General features: G+C 47.7%; 1 protein-coding gene across 1 annotated transcript in view; it reads right to left on the bottom strand.

Moving 5' to 3' along the window:
• Positions 1–3,413: 3,413 nt before the first annotated feature.
• Positions 3,414–13,811, bottom strand: part of CPXM1 (carboxypeptidase X, M14 family member 1) — an 86,181-nt gene continuing 75,783 nt past the window's right edge. The window contains exons 6-14 of the mRNA XM_069745038.1: positions 12,222–12,372; positions 11,565–11,653; positions 10,963–11,086; positions 10,215–10,411; positions 9,965–10,144; positions 8,905–9,202; positions 8,684–8,823; positions 5,818–5,920; positions 3,414–4,713 (exon numbers count right to left, since the gene is read on the bottom strand). Coding sequence (XP_069601139.1) covers positions 4,454–4,713; positions 5,818–5,920; positions 8,684–8,823; positions 8,905–9,202; positions 9,965–10,144; positions 10,215–10,411; positions 10,963–11,086; positions 11,565–11,653; positions 12,222–12,372 — 1,542 coding nt within the window. The 3' untranslated portion in view covers positions 3,414–4,453. The remainder of the gene's footprint in view (positions 4,714–5,817; positions 5,921–8,683; positions 8,824–8,904; positions 9,203–9,964; positions 10,145–10,214; positions 10,412–10,962; positions 11,087–11,564; positions 11,654–12,221; positions 12,373–13,811) is intronic.

Here is a 13,811-nt window from a genome sequence, read left to right as displayed (position 1 = left end):
CACAGGACTGGATCTTGGGTGCAGGGTTTCCTGATCTGACAGGACTGGATCTTGGGTGCAGGGTTTCCTGATCTCACAGGACTGGATCTTGGGTGCAGGGTTTCCTGATCTGACAGGACTGGATCTTGGGTGCAGGGTTTCCTGATCTCACAGGACTGGATCTTGGGTGCAGGGTTTCCTGATCTCACAGGACTGGATCTTGGGTGCAGGGTTTCCTGATCTGACAGGACTGGATCTTGGGTGCAGGGTTTCCTGATCTGACAGGACTGGATCTTGGGTGCAGGGTTTCCTGATCTGACAGGACTGGATCTTGGGTGCAGGGTTTCCTGATCTCACAGGACTGGATCTTGGGTGCAGGGTTTCCTGATCTGACAGGACTGGATCTTGGGTGCAGGGTTTCCTGATCTGACAGGACTGGATCTTGGGTGCAGGGTTTCCTGATCTCACAGGACTGGATCTTGGGTGCAGGGTTTCCTGATCTGACAGGACTGGATCTTGGGTGCAGTCTTCTCTGGTCTCAGGTTCTCCTGGTGTCGCCATATGTGATCTTGGCTACGTTCACACTAGCGTTATGCATGTTTGCGTCGGGTTTGCGTCGGGCACTGCAGCGGCGCCGCATGCGTCATGCGCCCCTATATTTAACATGGGGGACGCATGCATCTTTTTGTGCTGCATTGTGCGACGCATGCGGGTTTTTTGCCGCAAGCGTCGGGCCAAGAAAACGCAACAAGTTTCATTTTTCTTGCGTCCAAATTTCGGCAAAAAACAACGCATACGTCGCAAAACACAGTGTTTTTGCGTGCGTTTTGTTGCGTTTTTGTTTGCGTTGTGCGTTGCGTCGCCGACGCAGCGGCGCACAATGCAAATGTGAACGTAGCCTTAGTGACAGACTCTCCTTATGTCTCAGGACTGGATCCTGTGCTAATCTTACATGAGATCATTATCTGCAGACCAGTGGGATCCATTATGTGGAGGTAGCACATGTGAATTATTCTGCAGATAAGTATAATTTATGGCCCGGCTCTTTAATGTCATAGTTTCTTATTAATCTCTCGTCTTCTTTTTTTTACTAAATCTCAAACTCCTATAAACGTCTGATTGTCCTCTGAGCAGCGGTTTGTTGTTAGCGCCTCCGCCCTCCAGTGCTGAGCAGCATAATAATGTAACTATAGGGTCACCACTCTGGACTTCTGACCCCAAATCCTCACACCCCGCCATGGATCCTCCACTAGGGGGCACTCACTATGTGCAGAATGTTATCAATAGATTTACCCCGATGTGCGGTGACACTGTGTCCGGATAGAGACCCCCTCGTGGACTTTATGACCCCCCACGGACACTGTATGGAGGCCCCCCAGGCACTGTATGGGGGCACCGTATGAAGTCCCCCTCGGGCACCATCTGGAAGCATCCTGGGTACTTTATGGGGCATTGTGTGGAGGCTCCCTGGGTACTGTATCGGGACACCATGTGGAGGCCCTCCGGGTACTGTATGGGGGCACCGTCTGGAGGCCCCCTGGGTACTGTATGGGGACACCATGTGGAGGCCCTCCGGGTACTGTATGGGGACACCATGTGGAGGCCCTCCGGGTACTGTATGGGGACACCATGTGGAGGCCCTCCGGGTACTGTATGGGGGCATTGTGTGGAGGCCCCCTGGGTACTGTATCGGGACACCATGTGGAGGCCCTCCGGGTACTGTATGGGGACACCATGTGGAGGCCCTCCGGGTACTGTATGGGGGCATTGTGTGGAGGCCCCCTGGGTACTGTATCGGGACACCATGTGGAGGCCCTCCGGGTACTGTATGGGGACACCATGTGGAGGCCCTCCGGGTACTGTATGGGGGCATTGTGTGGAGGCCCCCTGGGTACTGTATGGGGACACCATGTGGAGGCCCTCCGGGTACTGTATGGGGACACCATGTGGAGGCCCTCCGGGTACTGTATGGGGGCATTGTGTGGAGGCCCCCTGGGTACTGTATCGGGACACCATGTGGAGGCCCTCCGGGTACTGTATGGGGACACCATGTGGAGGCCCCCTGGGTACTGTATGGGGACACCATGTGGAGGCCCTCCGGGTACTGTATGGGGACACCATGTGGAGGCCCCCTGGGTACTGTATGGGGACACCATGTGGAGGCCCTCCGGGTACTGTATGGGGACACCATGTGGAGGCCCTCCGGGTACTGTATGGGGGCATTGTGTGGAGGCCCCCTGGGTACTGTATCGGGACACCATGTGGAGGCCCCCTGGGTACTGTATGGGGACACCATGTGGAGGCCCTCCGGGTACTGTATGGGGACACCATGTGGAGGCCCCCTGGGTACTGTATGGGGACACCATGTGGAGGCCCTCCGGGTACTGTATCGGGACACCATGTGGAGGCCCTCCGGGTACTGTATGGGGACACCATGTGGAGGCCCTCCGGGTACTGTATGGGGGCATTGTGTGGAGGCCCCCTGGGTACTGTATCGGGACACCATGTGGAGGCCCTCCGGGTACTGTATGGGGACACCATGTGGAGGCCCCCTGGGTACTGTATGGGGACACCATGTGGAGGCCCTCCGGGTACTGTATGGGGACACCATGTGGAGGCCCCCTGGGTACTGTATGGGGACACCATGTGGAGGCCCTCCGGGTACTGTATGGGGACACCATGTGGAGGCCCTCCGGGTACTGTATGGGGGCATTGTGTGGAGGCCCCCTGGGTACTGTATCGGGACACCATGTGGAGGTCCTCCGGGTACTGTATGGGGACACCATGTGGAGGTCCTCCGGGTACTGTATGGGGACACCATGTGGAGGTCCTCCGGGTACTGTATGGGGACACCATGTGGAGGCCCCCTGGGTACTGTATGGGGACACCATGTGGAGGCCCTCCGGGTACTGTATGGGGACACCATGTGGAGGTCCTCCGGGTACTGTATGGGGGCACCGTCTGGAGGCCCCCTGGGTACTGTATGGGGACACCATGTGGAGGCCCTCCGGGTACTGTATGGGGACACCATGTGGAGGCCCTCCGGGTACTGTATGGGGACACCATGTGGAGGTCCTCCGGGTACTGTATGGGGACACCATGTGGAGGTCCTCCGGGTACTGTATGGGGGCACCGTCTGGAGGCCCCCTGGGTACTGTATGGGGACACCATGTGGAGGCCCTCCGGGTACTGTATGGGGACACCATGTGGAGGCCCTCCGGGTACTGTATGGGGACACCATGTGGAGGTCCTCCGGGTACTGTATGGGGACACCATGTGGAGGTCCTCCGGGTAGTGTATGGGGACACCATGTGGAGGTCCTCCGGGTAGTGTATGGGGACACCATGTGGAGGCCCTCCGGGTACTGTATGGGGGCACCATGTGGAGGCCCTCCGGGTACTGTATGGAGTTTAGCATCCAATCAAAGACACAGATAGAAGCAGTAATATTTATTATCAGCTCATACTGATATCACTTGACTAGCAAGTGCATAGACATAGATCAATGCCAGCATCCATGTAATTCCTGTTCATGACTTGTTCTGCGCAGACCCAGCCCGCCAGAACATCAGTCAGTATATGCCCGTCTTCCAGAGTCATGGCGCACACTCACTTAAAGCCTTTCTTCACTACATATTTGTTTCTGGTGGTAATTTTAGATCTTGTTGCCTTTTTTTGTGTGGGGGACACGACCAGATCAGCTGTACCAGATACCTGTAACTGCAGGTATGGGAAAAGGTCATTTGACGTCCTGTCTGCTGTACAACAGACTGCCACTCCAGACCGCACAGACTTGTGCGAGAAATCCTGCAGTCAGTGTAAGCTCTAAACAAGACAATGGGAAAGAAAAGATGCAATCTGTGTGCTGATCATTAGGTTGGGGACATTGTGGAGACAATGGAGATAGGTTTTAAGGAAGTGCCTTCAAAATGTTTTGGTGAGTGCAGTAATGTCTCGTTTATGAAGACTGGCAGTTCTCCCCACGACATGAATAGTGAGCTAGGGCTAATGGACATGCCCTCGTAGCATTTCCACAGATAGGTCGATAGATGGAACCTGATCATTGTATATATTTACATTTCTAGAGATTGGATTCTAGCCGTCAACTTCTACGGGACGTAGAGTCCTTACAATCTGCCATGTTGCCCTCCTCCTGACATCTCTACAAAGAAATTCTTACTTGTTATACCGGATAGGATTAGCTGCAGGCTTCTCGTCCAGAAATGACAACCTGATGTAGCCACTTCAGCCTTATCTTACAATATGACCCTCAGGACTCCATCTTCCCCACTTGCACTAAGCATTTAGCAACTTCTCTACCATAAATGTCTGAAACGGTTTTCCAGCTTTCCCAGTTCTACAGTGGGAAACAGAAGACATAAAGATTATATCAGTCTGAGGGACTTGGATGTGTTGGGTGGTTGGACTTTGCCTTTTCTCTTCTGCTGGTTTCTTTGGTCGTTGCTTCCAGCCCTTCACTTGGGGCTCTTGGCTTTCAGCTTGCGGTTCCTCAGCTGACGGAGGCGCAGTAGAAGCTCTTTGGGCAGTTTCTTTCCGTTGGCCAGCAGCTCCTTCAGGCGTTGCTTTGGAGTCTTGGATATGTAGAAATCACAGATGGTTGGGCGGTCTTCATAAGAGACACGACAGGACTTAGTAGATTGGTGATATCCCTCTGCTTTCGCAGTGACCTCATATTCTCCTGGGTTCAGAAGACGCCAGTAATCTCCATCAACGGCTATAACAGAACACATAAAATTATGTGCTAAAACATACAACACAATATGGAGTCATCACAAGGTGCTTCATGATGTACACGGGATACTCCTTCTCTGCGGTTTCTTTTGCTTTGTACCTTTACATGTAACATGGAAGGGCCAACGCTGATAGACACTAGACAGACTGAGAAGCCGGCCAGTGATACCAGTGTGTGACCGCCTGAGAAGTAAAAAGCCCAGAGAACTTGCTGATCTAAATATATAGGCTGAGAAGTTGACTTGAAAACTATTCTGCCGCCCAATGTGGGGGTAAAAGCCCAAAGAACGTTATCATGTCCGTATGTACACAAGCGTGTAGGGAGAAGCTGACGGAGACAAGCCTGTTGTCCTATGTGGACGAAGACACCTAAGAACTTTCTAAAGATATAGCTGGATGCAGAAGCCATCTCTGAGAAGTTGGCTTGTCTTTTGCCCCACGTGGAAACTTTCTAATGTACATACAGACGCTTATAGTCTATAGAGAAGTAGACCAGGAGACCAGTCTGTTGCCCCATGACATATTAAGAAACTTCTCAAGGTCCAGTTTATGTGAATGAGCTGTATATGTTATGAGGGACAGAAGTATGGACCAGCCAGCCATCCAAATTATAGGAATATATATAATACCAGCAGAAGTTGAGTTTGGAAGCTTTAAGGTGATATCTGGGTGACCTGAATCCCATTAATAAGCACGGAGAGCTGGACGTTCTGGGTTACATCTGGAAGAACATGGGGTCATCACACCCAGTCACCACAGGGGCCGATCCTTACTGTTCTTTTTGTTTATTCTTATGAAATTGTTTTATTTCTACGTTTTATGGATTTCTGTTGATCATCACTGATATTTCTTGGTCTTCCTAGTCCATCTGTACATTTTCCACAGATGCGACCGGCACCTTTTCTCCTGGTCTCTTGGCCAATGTTTAGGACCTGAAGTAATCAAATGTTATATCTCATTTTCATGCTAATTTTTTTGTTATCTTGATCCAAGGTTTTGGTTGGGGGGAATAAGTTGATTTCATCTTGGGCGATGTGTGTACTTTTTATGCTGTTTTTGCTATCCTACACAATGCATGGGCTTGTACCTGTGCGGATATCATGGTTGATCCCATCCACCATTATGACGGCCTCAGGGATTCCTTGGTTTGTATCTTTATCGCGCACAACACCTTTAATCCCACGATGCACCTGAAAAAGGAGACAAGCTGTAGTTTTCTACATCAGATGACGTAATTGATATGACACCCGTCCTCTAAGGCTGGTTTTACACTTGCGTTTTAAAACGCATGCGTTTAAAAAAAGAACACATGGTGAAAAAACGCATGTAAACACGTGCAAACGCTGCGTTTTTTAGACGCATGCGTTTTTGCATGTGGTTTGACGCGTTTACATGCGTTTTTTCATGCGTTTGTGTTTTTTAAACGCATGATGAGAAGTGTGTGACAGCTGCCAATCATCAAAATCAAGTAAAAAACCCACTATAAACAGAAATAGCTAGGGTTAAAGTTAGGGTTAGGGGTAGGGATCCTAACCCTAACCCTAAAGGGATCCTAACCCTAACCCTACCCCTAACCCTAAAGGGATCCTAACCCTAACCCTTAGGGTTAGGGTTAGGATCCCTTTAGGGTTAGGATCCCTTTATCACCTTTATGGTGGGGGGTGGCATATCAGTGTGTTTTCTGTTTTTTTTTTCTATAAAAACGCATGCGTTTTTAACGCAACCAAACGCATGTGGTTAAAAACGCATGCGTTTACATAGACAGCAATAGGTTTTTTCGCGGCAAAAAAACGCCGCTAAAAATTACTACATGTTGCATTTCTGCAACACAACGCATGCATACAAAAGACGCATGCGGCGGCAAAATGCGGCAAAAGGCATGCAAAAAAACGCATGCGTTTTTAATGTTAAGTATAGGAAAAAAAACACATGCGTTTTTTTGCGCTAAAACGCAGCGGCAAAAAACGCAAATGTGAAACCAGCCTAAGGCTTCTTTTACACTTACCGTTGTTTTGCGGCCTATTTTCGTTGCCCCAATAGATTTCCTTGGGGCCACAAAAACGGGCCGCAATAACTTCACAGTGTGCCGTATGGCTGTGAGGGCCGTATTTACGGTCGTGAAAAAAGATCGAGCCTGCTCGATCTTTTTCCCGGTTTACGGACACGGCCCCCATTGAAAATCAATGGGGCCGGAAAAACAAGGGAAGTGCACTGTGACTTCCGGTTTTGCAGAACGCCGTTTTTGTTTTTCCAATACTACTTCCATAGTATTGCAAACCCGAAAAACAGGGATCTGCAAGTTTTTTGCGGTCTGTTTTTGCGGCAGACCGTGAAAATTGCGGCGATGCGGCCCGCAAAAAAGGCTGCAAAAACGGGCTGCAAAAAAACCTGGTATGTGTAAAAGAAGCCTAGCAAGAACTAACGTGAATGGTCCCGGGTAACAATCTGTATTAGGGTGAAGGCACACAGTCTTTTTGCAGAGTTTTTGAGGCAGAAACTGAGCAGCACCTCTCCAGGATTTGGAGAGTTTCACAAAAGCTCCTCGAAAAACTACAGTCTGAGTGCACATATACCCTTAATCTCCAGAGCTGTGTTCACAATTCTGCTGCTTGTCACTGGAGACAGTCAGCAAGCTTGTGAACATACACGTCCTCCTATGGCTACGTTCACACTAGCGTTGTGCGCCGCTGCGTCGGCGACGCGACGCACAACGCACCGAAAAACGCGTGCAAACGCACGCAAAAACGCTGCGTTTTTCGACGCGTGCGTCGTTTTTTGACGAAAATCGGACGCAAGAAAAATGCAACTTGTTGCGTTTTCTTGGTCCGACGCTAGCGTCAAAAAAGACGCACGTGTCGGAAAACGCAACAAGCAAAAACGCATGCGTCCCCCATGTTAAACATAGGGGCGCATGACGTGTGCGTCGCCGCTGCGTCGCCCGACGCTAGCGCGACGCACACTAGCCGAACACTAGTGTGAACGTAGCCTATAATACCTGCAGCTGTTAGGCTATGTCCAAAGTTCAAACCACAAGTTTTTCAAGCAGAACTTCCTTCAGGTAGATCCCCTTTTTGCAAAATGAGTAAACAGCGTCTTTTTCAAGCAGAAATCAAGTGAAAAAGTGCCAAAAAATGAACGTAGTGCACAGCAGTGTCAAAACTTCATTGATGTGCACCTGCTCTGTGTTATGTCACTTCTTGTAACTGCTTCTGGGCTCGGAAACCTTCAAGGGGTTAGAAGAAGTGACATGTTCCTTTTTCAGGCAGATTTCTCTGGAAGCCGCCCGCTCATTGTACATCATGGCAAAGATGTCTTGGATTCTCAGCAAAAACGACAAAATCGCCAGTGAAGACGCTTCAGGATAAAGAAAGGCAGCTTTCTCTGAAACCTCATCGCCTTGGAAAGCTCAGGGTAGTCTTGGGAGGTTTTGGAGAAGTTTTTGGTTTGCAGAAGGGTTTTGGAACGGCTTAATTGTTTTTTTGCAGCCTCTTGATTGGACAGTGTCTAGTAAAGAGGTCTTCTTCAGGATCCTCTTGAAGTAATGCGACATGCCTTTCTTTTTCCACCACGTGTTTTTCGAAACCTTTTCTTTAGGCAAAAAGCTCAAAATTCTTTATATAAACAGCAAAGTGAATCCTCATAGGAATAAATTAAAAGAGTTTTCTGAACATTTTTAAAGATAAGTTTGAGGACTCGGATATTTAAGAGAATCCGTTCCCAAAAGCTCCGTGTAAACAGCAGATGGATGCACAACCCACTACAGACTTTCTCAGAAAACACAAGAATATGTTCTGTCCAGATGTTAAACAATCAGGGAAGATTTCAGCTGTGAAGCCTGCAGATTAGTGAACGCAGATTTTTACTCAGACTGTATAAATATAGGAGGCACGTCAATGTTCACCCCCCACTAATGGACGCTCTATATTCCGCTGAGCACAGGGGCAGTTACTGACCTGCTCAATGTACAGAAGCAGAGACTCCTTGTTATTCTCCCACTCGGTCGGAAGTTCCACCTCGTGTGGGAATTTGTCGCAGGAAAGTTCTATCGTTACCTCAAAGCAGTTGGTGTGCAGGTAGCTGAAGTCATTCATGCCTGAGCAGAAGAGAAGACATGGTTATTGGGAGACGAGCCCGACAGTGGTGGCAGCTTCACTGGAGAGGACATCTCACTCACTGCCGGCCACTGTGTGCCAGTTTGCTCCATTGATGATGTTTCCAACCCTAATGAAGTTATCGTAGTGGCAAATCCTGCGGTTGTCGTCGGCCATGATGCGGTGGCTGGAGGCATAGACCGTAGCTAACCAGCGAAACATCGAGTCATCTGCTGTGGGGGTCAGCTCCTTGGCCATCCAGTAGGAACGAGCCATGTCAAAGGGATAGGACACAACGAGCTCTCCACCATGCAAGTTGGCACTGAGGACAAAGGGGATTTTCTGCATCCAGTCAATGATGGCGCGGGTCTCTGGAGCCACCTGAAACACAATAAGGTTGTCTTTATGGCATCAGGCCAGGCTCAGATTATGTCTCTGACTCGGTCTTGGCCTTTTATCTGAATCTATCAAACACAATGCTATTGCGTCCAGCTGAAGAAACAGACTCGACCAGAAAAATGACCACATGGAGTCCAAGGCTTCATGTAGAAGTCACTTGCTACAAGGCCACATCTGCATCAAGCTTTATATGGATTCAGATGGGCGCCCCTAACAAAGTCATGAATTGGGGCACAGACCTGGTCTGAACTGGGCCTAAGGGAGAAGATGTCCTACATCTGTGATAGCAATGCGAAAACAAAATTACAGAATGTCTATAGACTTTAGCGTCACATCCGTCTCCTTACTTATGGAGTTGACTGATTCTGCACAGTTCTCCACAGCTGCATTTATAATGCTGATGGATATTGGATACCATCAATAAGCCTATGGGCTGACAAAGCTTACTAGTGCACGTATTATCCTGCAAACCCAGAACATGCAGGGAATGCTGTGAGATTTCAGTAATTGAGGCTTGACGAGCTGTGAGTTCAGCTCTGGAGTTCTAAATTCAATACCTGTACACAATGTGACAGTTTATGTAGCCGCTTTCGATACTCCATGGTTGTGCATGTTTTTGAGGGACCAGCATGTCCCTGTAATGGTTGACTTTATGGGACAGCCCTTCCATGATGGTTGGAGGTGACACCACGCAAGGTGTTTGCAGCTGTTGGTGGTGGAATTCTCTAGCCTCTGGTTACTCACCGTTGCGTTTTCATAGGTGTAGTACTCTGGGATCGGGATATAATGGTTGGGGAAATGCTCGGGAACCTGCTCATTGTCTTCTGCGTCCCACAGAGGGGTGTTCAGGTCTGCAAAGTTGTGGTTTAAATCAAGTCCCTGGTAATTCCAGCGGCCAAAGGCCCATCCAGACAGCTCGGAGCCCTAGGAGGAGACAGCTCGGTCAGAGTCAGTGGGGTCTGGCCGGGTAAGGTTGGCCAGCCGAGGTACATACCAGTTTGTAGGCCATTTCATATCCATCTGGGTTCATGGAGGGGAGGAGATGTATACGAGTCTCGGTGATGAGCCTTAGGATTCTTGGGTTTTCTTTCTTGTATTCCTGACACAGATATTCCATGAGATTCAGCATCAACTCTCGACCTACGACCTCGTTCCCGTGCATCCCGGCCACGTAGCGAAACTCCGGCTCCCCTGTAATGTAAGACATCATCACTGTTCCGGTTATATCTGGCCACTAAAGCCACCAGCGAGCTCCAACCTGAGCGGGAGATCTGCACCCACCATAGTGGAAGGCAAGAAGGCATCAATGCTCTCTCCCAACCCTCCCATCTGATATATAAAATACTGTACAGTGTGAAGTATAGCGACCATCACGGATCCAAGGTCACTCGTCAGTGTGTGACCTGTTCGGGAGTGAAAAGCGGGCACCACATGAGGCCACGTGACGTTGTATGAGGCCACTGTGGATGTTACTTATTATGCGGCACTGTGGATGTCACTTATGGGGGCACTGTGGATGTCACTTATGGGGGCACTGTGGATGTCACTTAGGGGTGAACTGTTGATGTCACTGTTATTATGAGGGCACTGTGGATATCACTGTTATTACGGGGGCACTGTCAGTCGGTACTAGTCACGACCTGTGTGTTTCTTTCTACCCCTCCGTGTAGACTTCTGCATGCTCCCTGAGCAGTCGGTGGGTCGGACCTTATCATGTGCGCTGCCCTGTGGCCTCTTCCTACCCAGTTCATGCTCTCCTGGGTGGTCCGATATCTCCATCACATACATCTTGAGCCCCAGGTAGCTTTTGCCGATGCTGTAGACTCGTGTGATATTGGGACAGTCCTCGTTAACCTTCTTCATCAGCTGAAAAGACAGAGGTTCTACGTCAGATGTTGGACAGTTACCGTTTTTAAAGCTTTGTGGTCACCGTTCTCCCTGCTGTTCTGGACACATTTCTTTGGTTGTTACTTGATATTAACCTGAAGTTTATGGTAAGGTCAGACGATGGAGCCGCCATCATTAGTATACCACCAGCTGTAGAGTTATATAGGATTACTTTCCACCTCAGCCCATGGGGCTCCTGGTTTTGCAGATCAGAAAGAGGTGGAGCCAAGTCAGAAACTCAACTTGCCGACACATGTTACGGGGTAATGCTCCTCCTCAGTGCAAAGTGTGAGATCTAATTTGGGTCTACGAGAGGCTTCTAACTGGGGCCTAAGGGTTAACGTCTCTCCTTGTGGAGAGTGACATGCCAGAGTAAGGAGGCCATATAATACTTCTCTGGGAAATTAAAACGTGCACATTGCCTGACTTTGGTTGCTCTTGTGATGATGATATTCACCTTCCGCATCTCTTTGTAGTTGTGGTGTTTAAACTCCAGCTTGTCGGTCGGCTGCAGTTCTTGTTCCCACATGAAAACCGTGTTCGGATCTGTGAGAAAATACCACAAACTCAATTAACCCCGAGTCCTCTCCCCACTCACATTTTGTATGCTAATGGCACACTGAGGCCATAGTTGTCTCTCGTTTCGTGAGAAATTTATATTGTTCTGAAAGCTTTTAGTCCATATAAATGTCTGCCTTTTTCTCTGTAATTTTGGAAGAAAGTTATATATTTTTCTATACAGTTGGAATAAGGCCTTTTATATGGAAATTCTGGTGTTCTGAGCAAGCGCCCACAGAGTCAGTCAAAGCCAGAAATCACCAGTTCACATAAAATCCACTGGTGTTCTTAAAAAATACTGCTCAGATCTTTCAAATTAGTAAATCTACTGACTGGTATCTTTTGGAGCCACGGAGAGGACTACCTCTGGTGCCCACATAGTGGTCACCTCACTGTAACCCTTTAGAAGAACCATGGAGCACACCAAAACGTAATTATGTCTTTGTCACTAGATATCCTCACCAGTAATGTAATCATCAAGGTCTTGCTTGTTATCTGAGATATTAAGAAGGAGGTTCTTAAAGATGTGACAGAGATATCTGATGTGATTACTCACCTGGAAGAGGGCACCCCAAAATCTCAGCTCTCAAGCAAATGGTACCATTCTCAAACCACGTCTGAGGGTTGATCCTGATGTACCGTCCGACCATGGGGGTGGGAAGTTTGTTGAGCACCGGAGTCTCAGGGTCTTTATTGGCTTTAAAAATCTAAGACAATAAAGATTAGACATTACCAAGAAGAGGAGACATTACCAGGAAAGAGATATGACATTACCAAGAAGATGACAAGACATTGCCAAGGAGGAGACCAGACATTACCAAGAAGCTACCATGAAGAAGATGAGGCAAAACATTACCAAGATGAGATATTGCCAAGAGAAGATGACATATTACCAGCAAGAAGACAAGACAAGAAGATGAGACATTACCAACAAGAAGAGGATGAGATATTACCAAGAAGAAGTCAAGATATTACCGAGAAGATGAGATTATCAAGAAGAGAATGAGATATTACCAAGAAGAAGTCAAGATATTACCGAGAAGAAGATGAGACGTTGACAAGAAAAAGGCAAAACATTACCAAGATGAGATATTACCAAGAGAAGATGACATATTACCAGCAAGAAGACAAGACAAGAAGATGAGACATTATCAACAAGAAGAGGATGAGATATTACCAAGAAGAAGTCAAGATATTACCGAGAAGATGAGATTATTATTATTATTATTATTATTATTATTATACATTTTTATAGCGCCATTTATTCCATGGCGCTTTACATGTGAATACGGGGCAAATATAGACAAATACATTAAACATGAGCAGATAACAAGGCACACGAGTACATAAGGAGGGAGATTATCAAGAAGAGAATGAGATATTACCAAGAAGAATATGAGACATTGAAAAGAAGGAGAAACATTACTAAGAAGAGAAATAGATATTACCAAGAAGACAAAAGATTACCAACAAGATGAGCGATTACGAAGATTAGACATTATCAAAAAGAAGATTATGAGCTATAACCAAGAGGAAGACCAGATATTTCCAAGAAAAGTGAAATTTCCAAGAAGAAGACAAGACATTAACAAGAACATGAGAACTTATCAGGAAGAGGATGAGACGCTTACACAAAGATGAAACATTGACATCTTTGTGCTATGGTCGGCCATTTGTTGTCACTATGTCAAGTTGATTTCAGCAAAAGTGGAAAAGCACGGGCGTCGTGGTGACAGAAGGTTTTGTAGGACTTTTAGGGTATGTGCATACAATGCATTTGCCAACAGGTACGCTACAAAAACAAAAACCTGCCTGAAAAACCCAAACTGAAATGTTCCAAGGAATGAACATTTCTATATTAACGCGACTCACTTTTCATATATTCAGTCTTTGAGTATTTTAAACCACTTCACGTTTCCGAAGACGCCACATGGTTTATAGATGTGACCTGACCCTTGTTCAGGATTTTTCTTCTCTGAAGATGCTCTATACTTTACAATACAAGGCAGTGAGATGATTCATAAAACTTCCCAACAGCCAAAAACAACAGAAAAAAGTGCTCAGGATACGGCCAAAAACTAAGACACCATGAAAAAAAAAAAGCTGGCGTTTCCTGACGCCTCTTTAGGCAGGTTCTGCCACCTGA

The sequence above is a fragment of the Ranitomeya imitator genome, chromosome 1, assembly GCF_032444005.1.
Source record: "Ranitomeya imitator isolate aRanImi1 chromosome 1, aRanImi1.pri, whole genome shotgun sequence".
NCBI lineage: Eukaryota > Metazoa > Chordata > Amphibia > Anura > Dendrobatidae > Ranitomeya > Ranitomeya imitator.
Note: the sequence above shows the minus strand (reverse complement) of the source record. Positions and strands in the feature narration are given on the sequence as shown.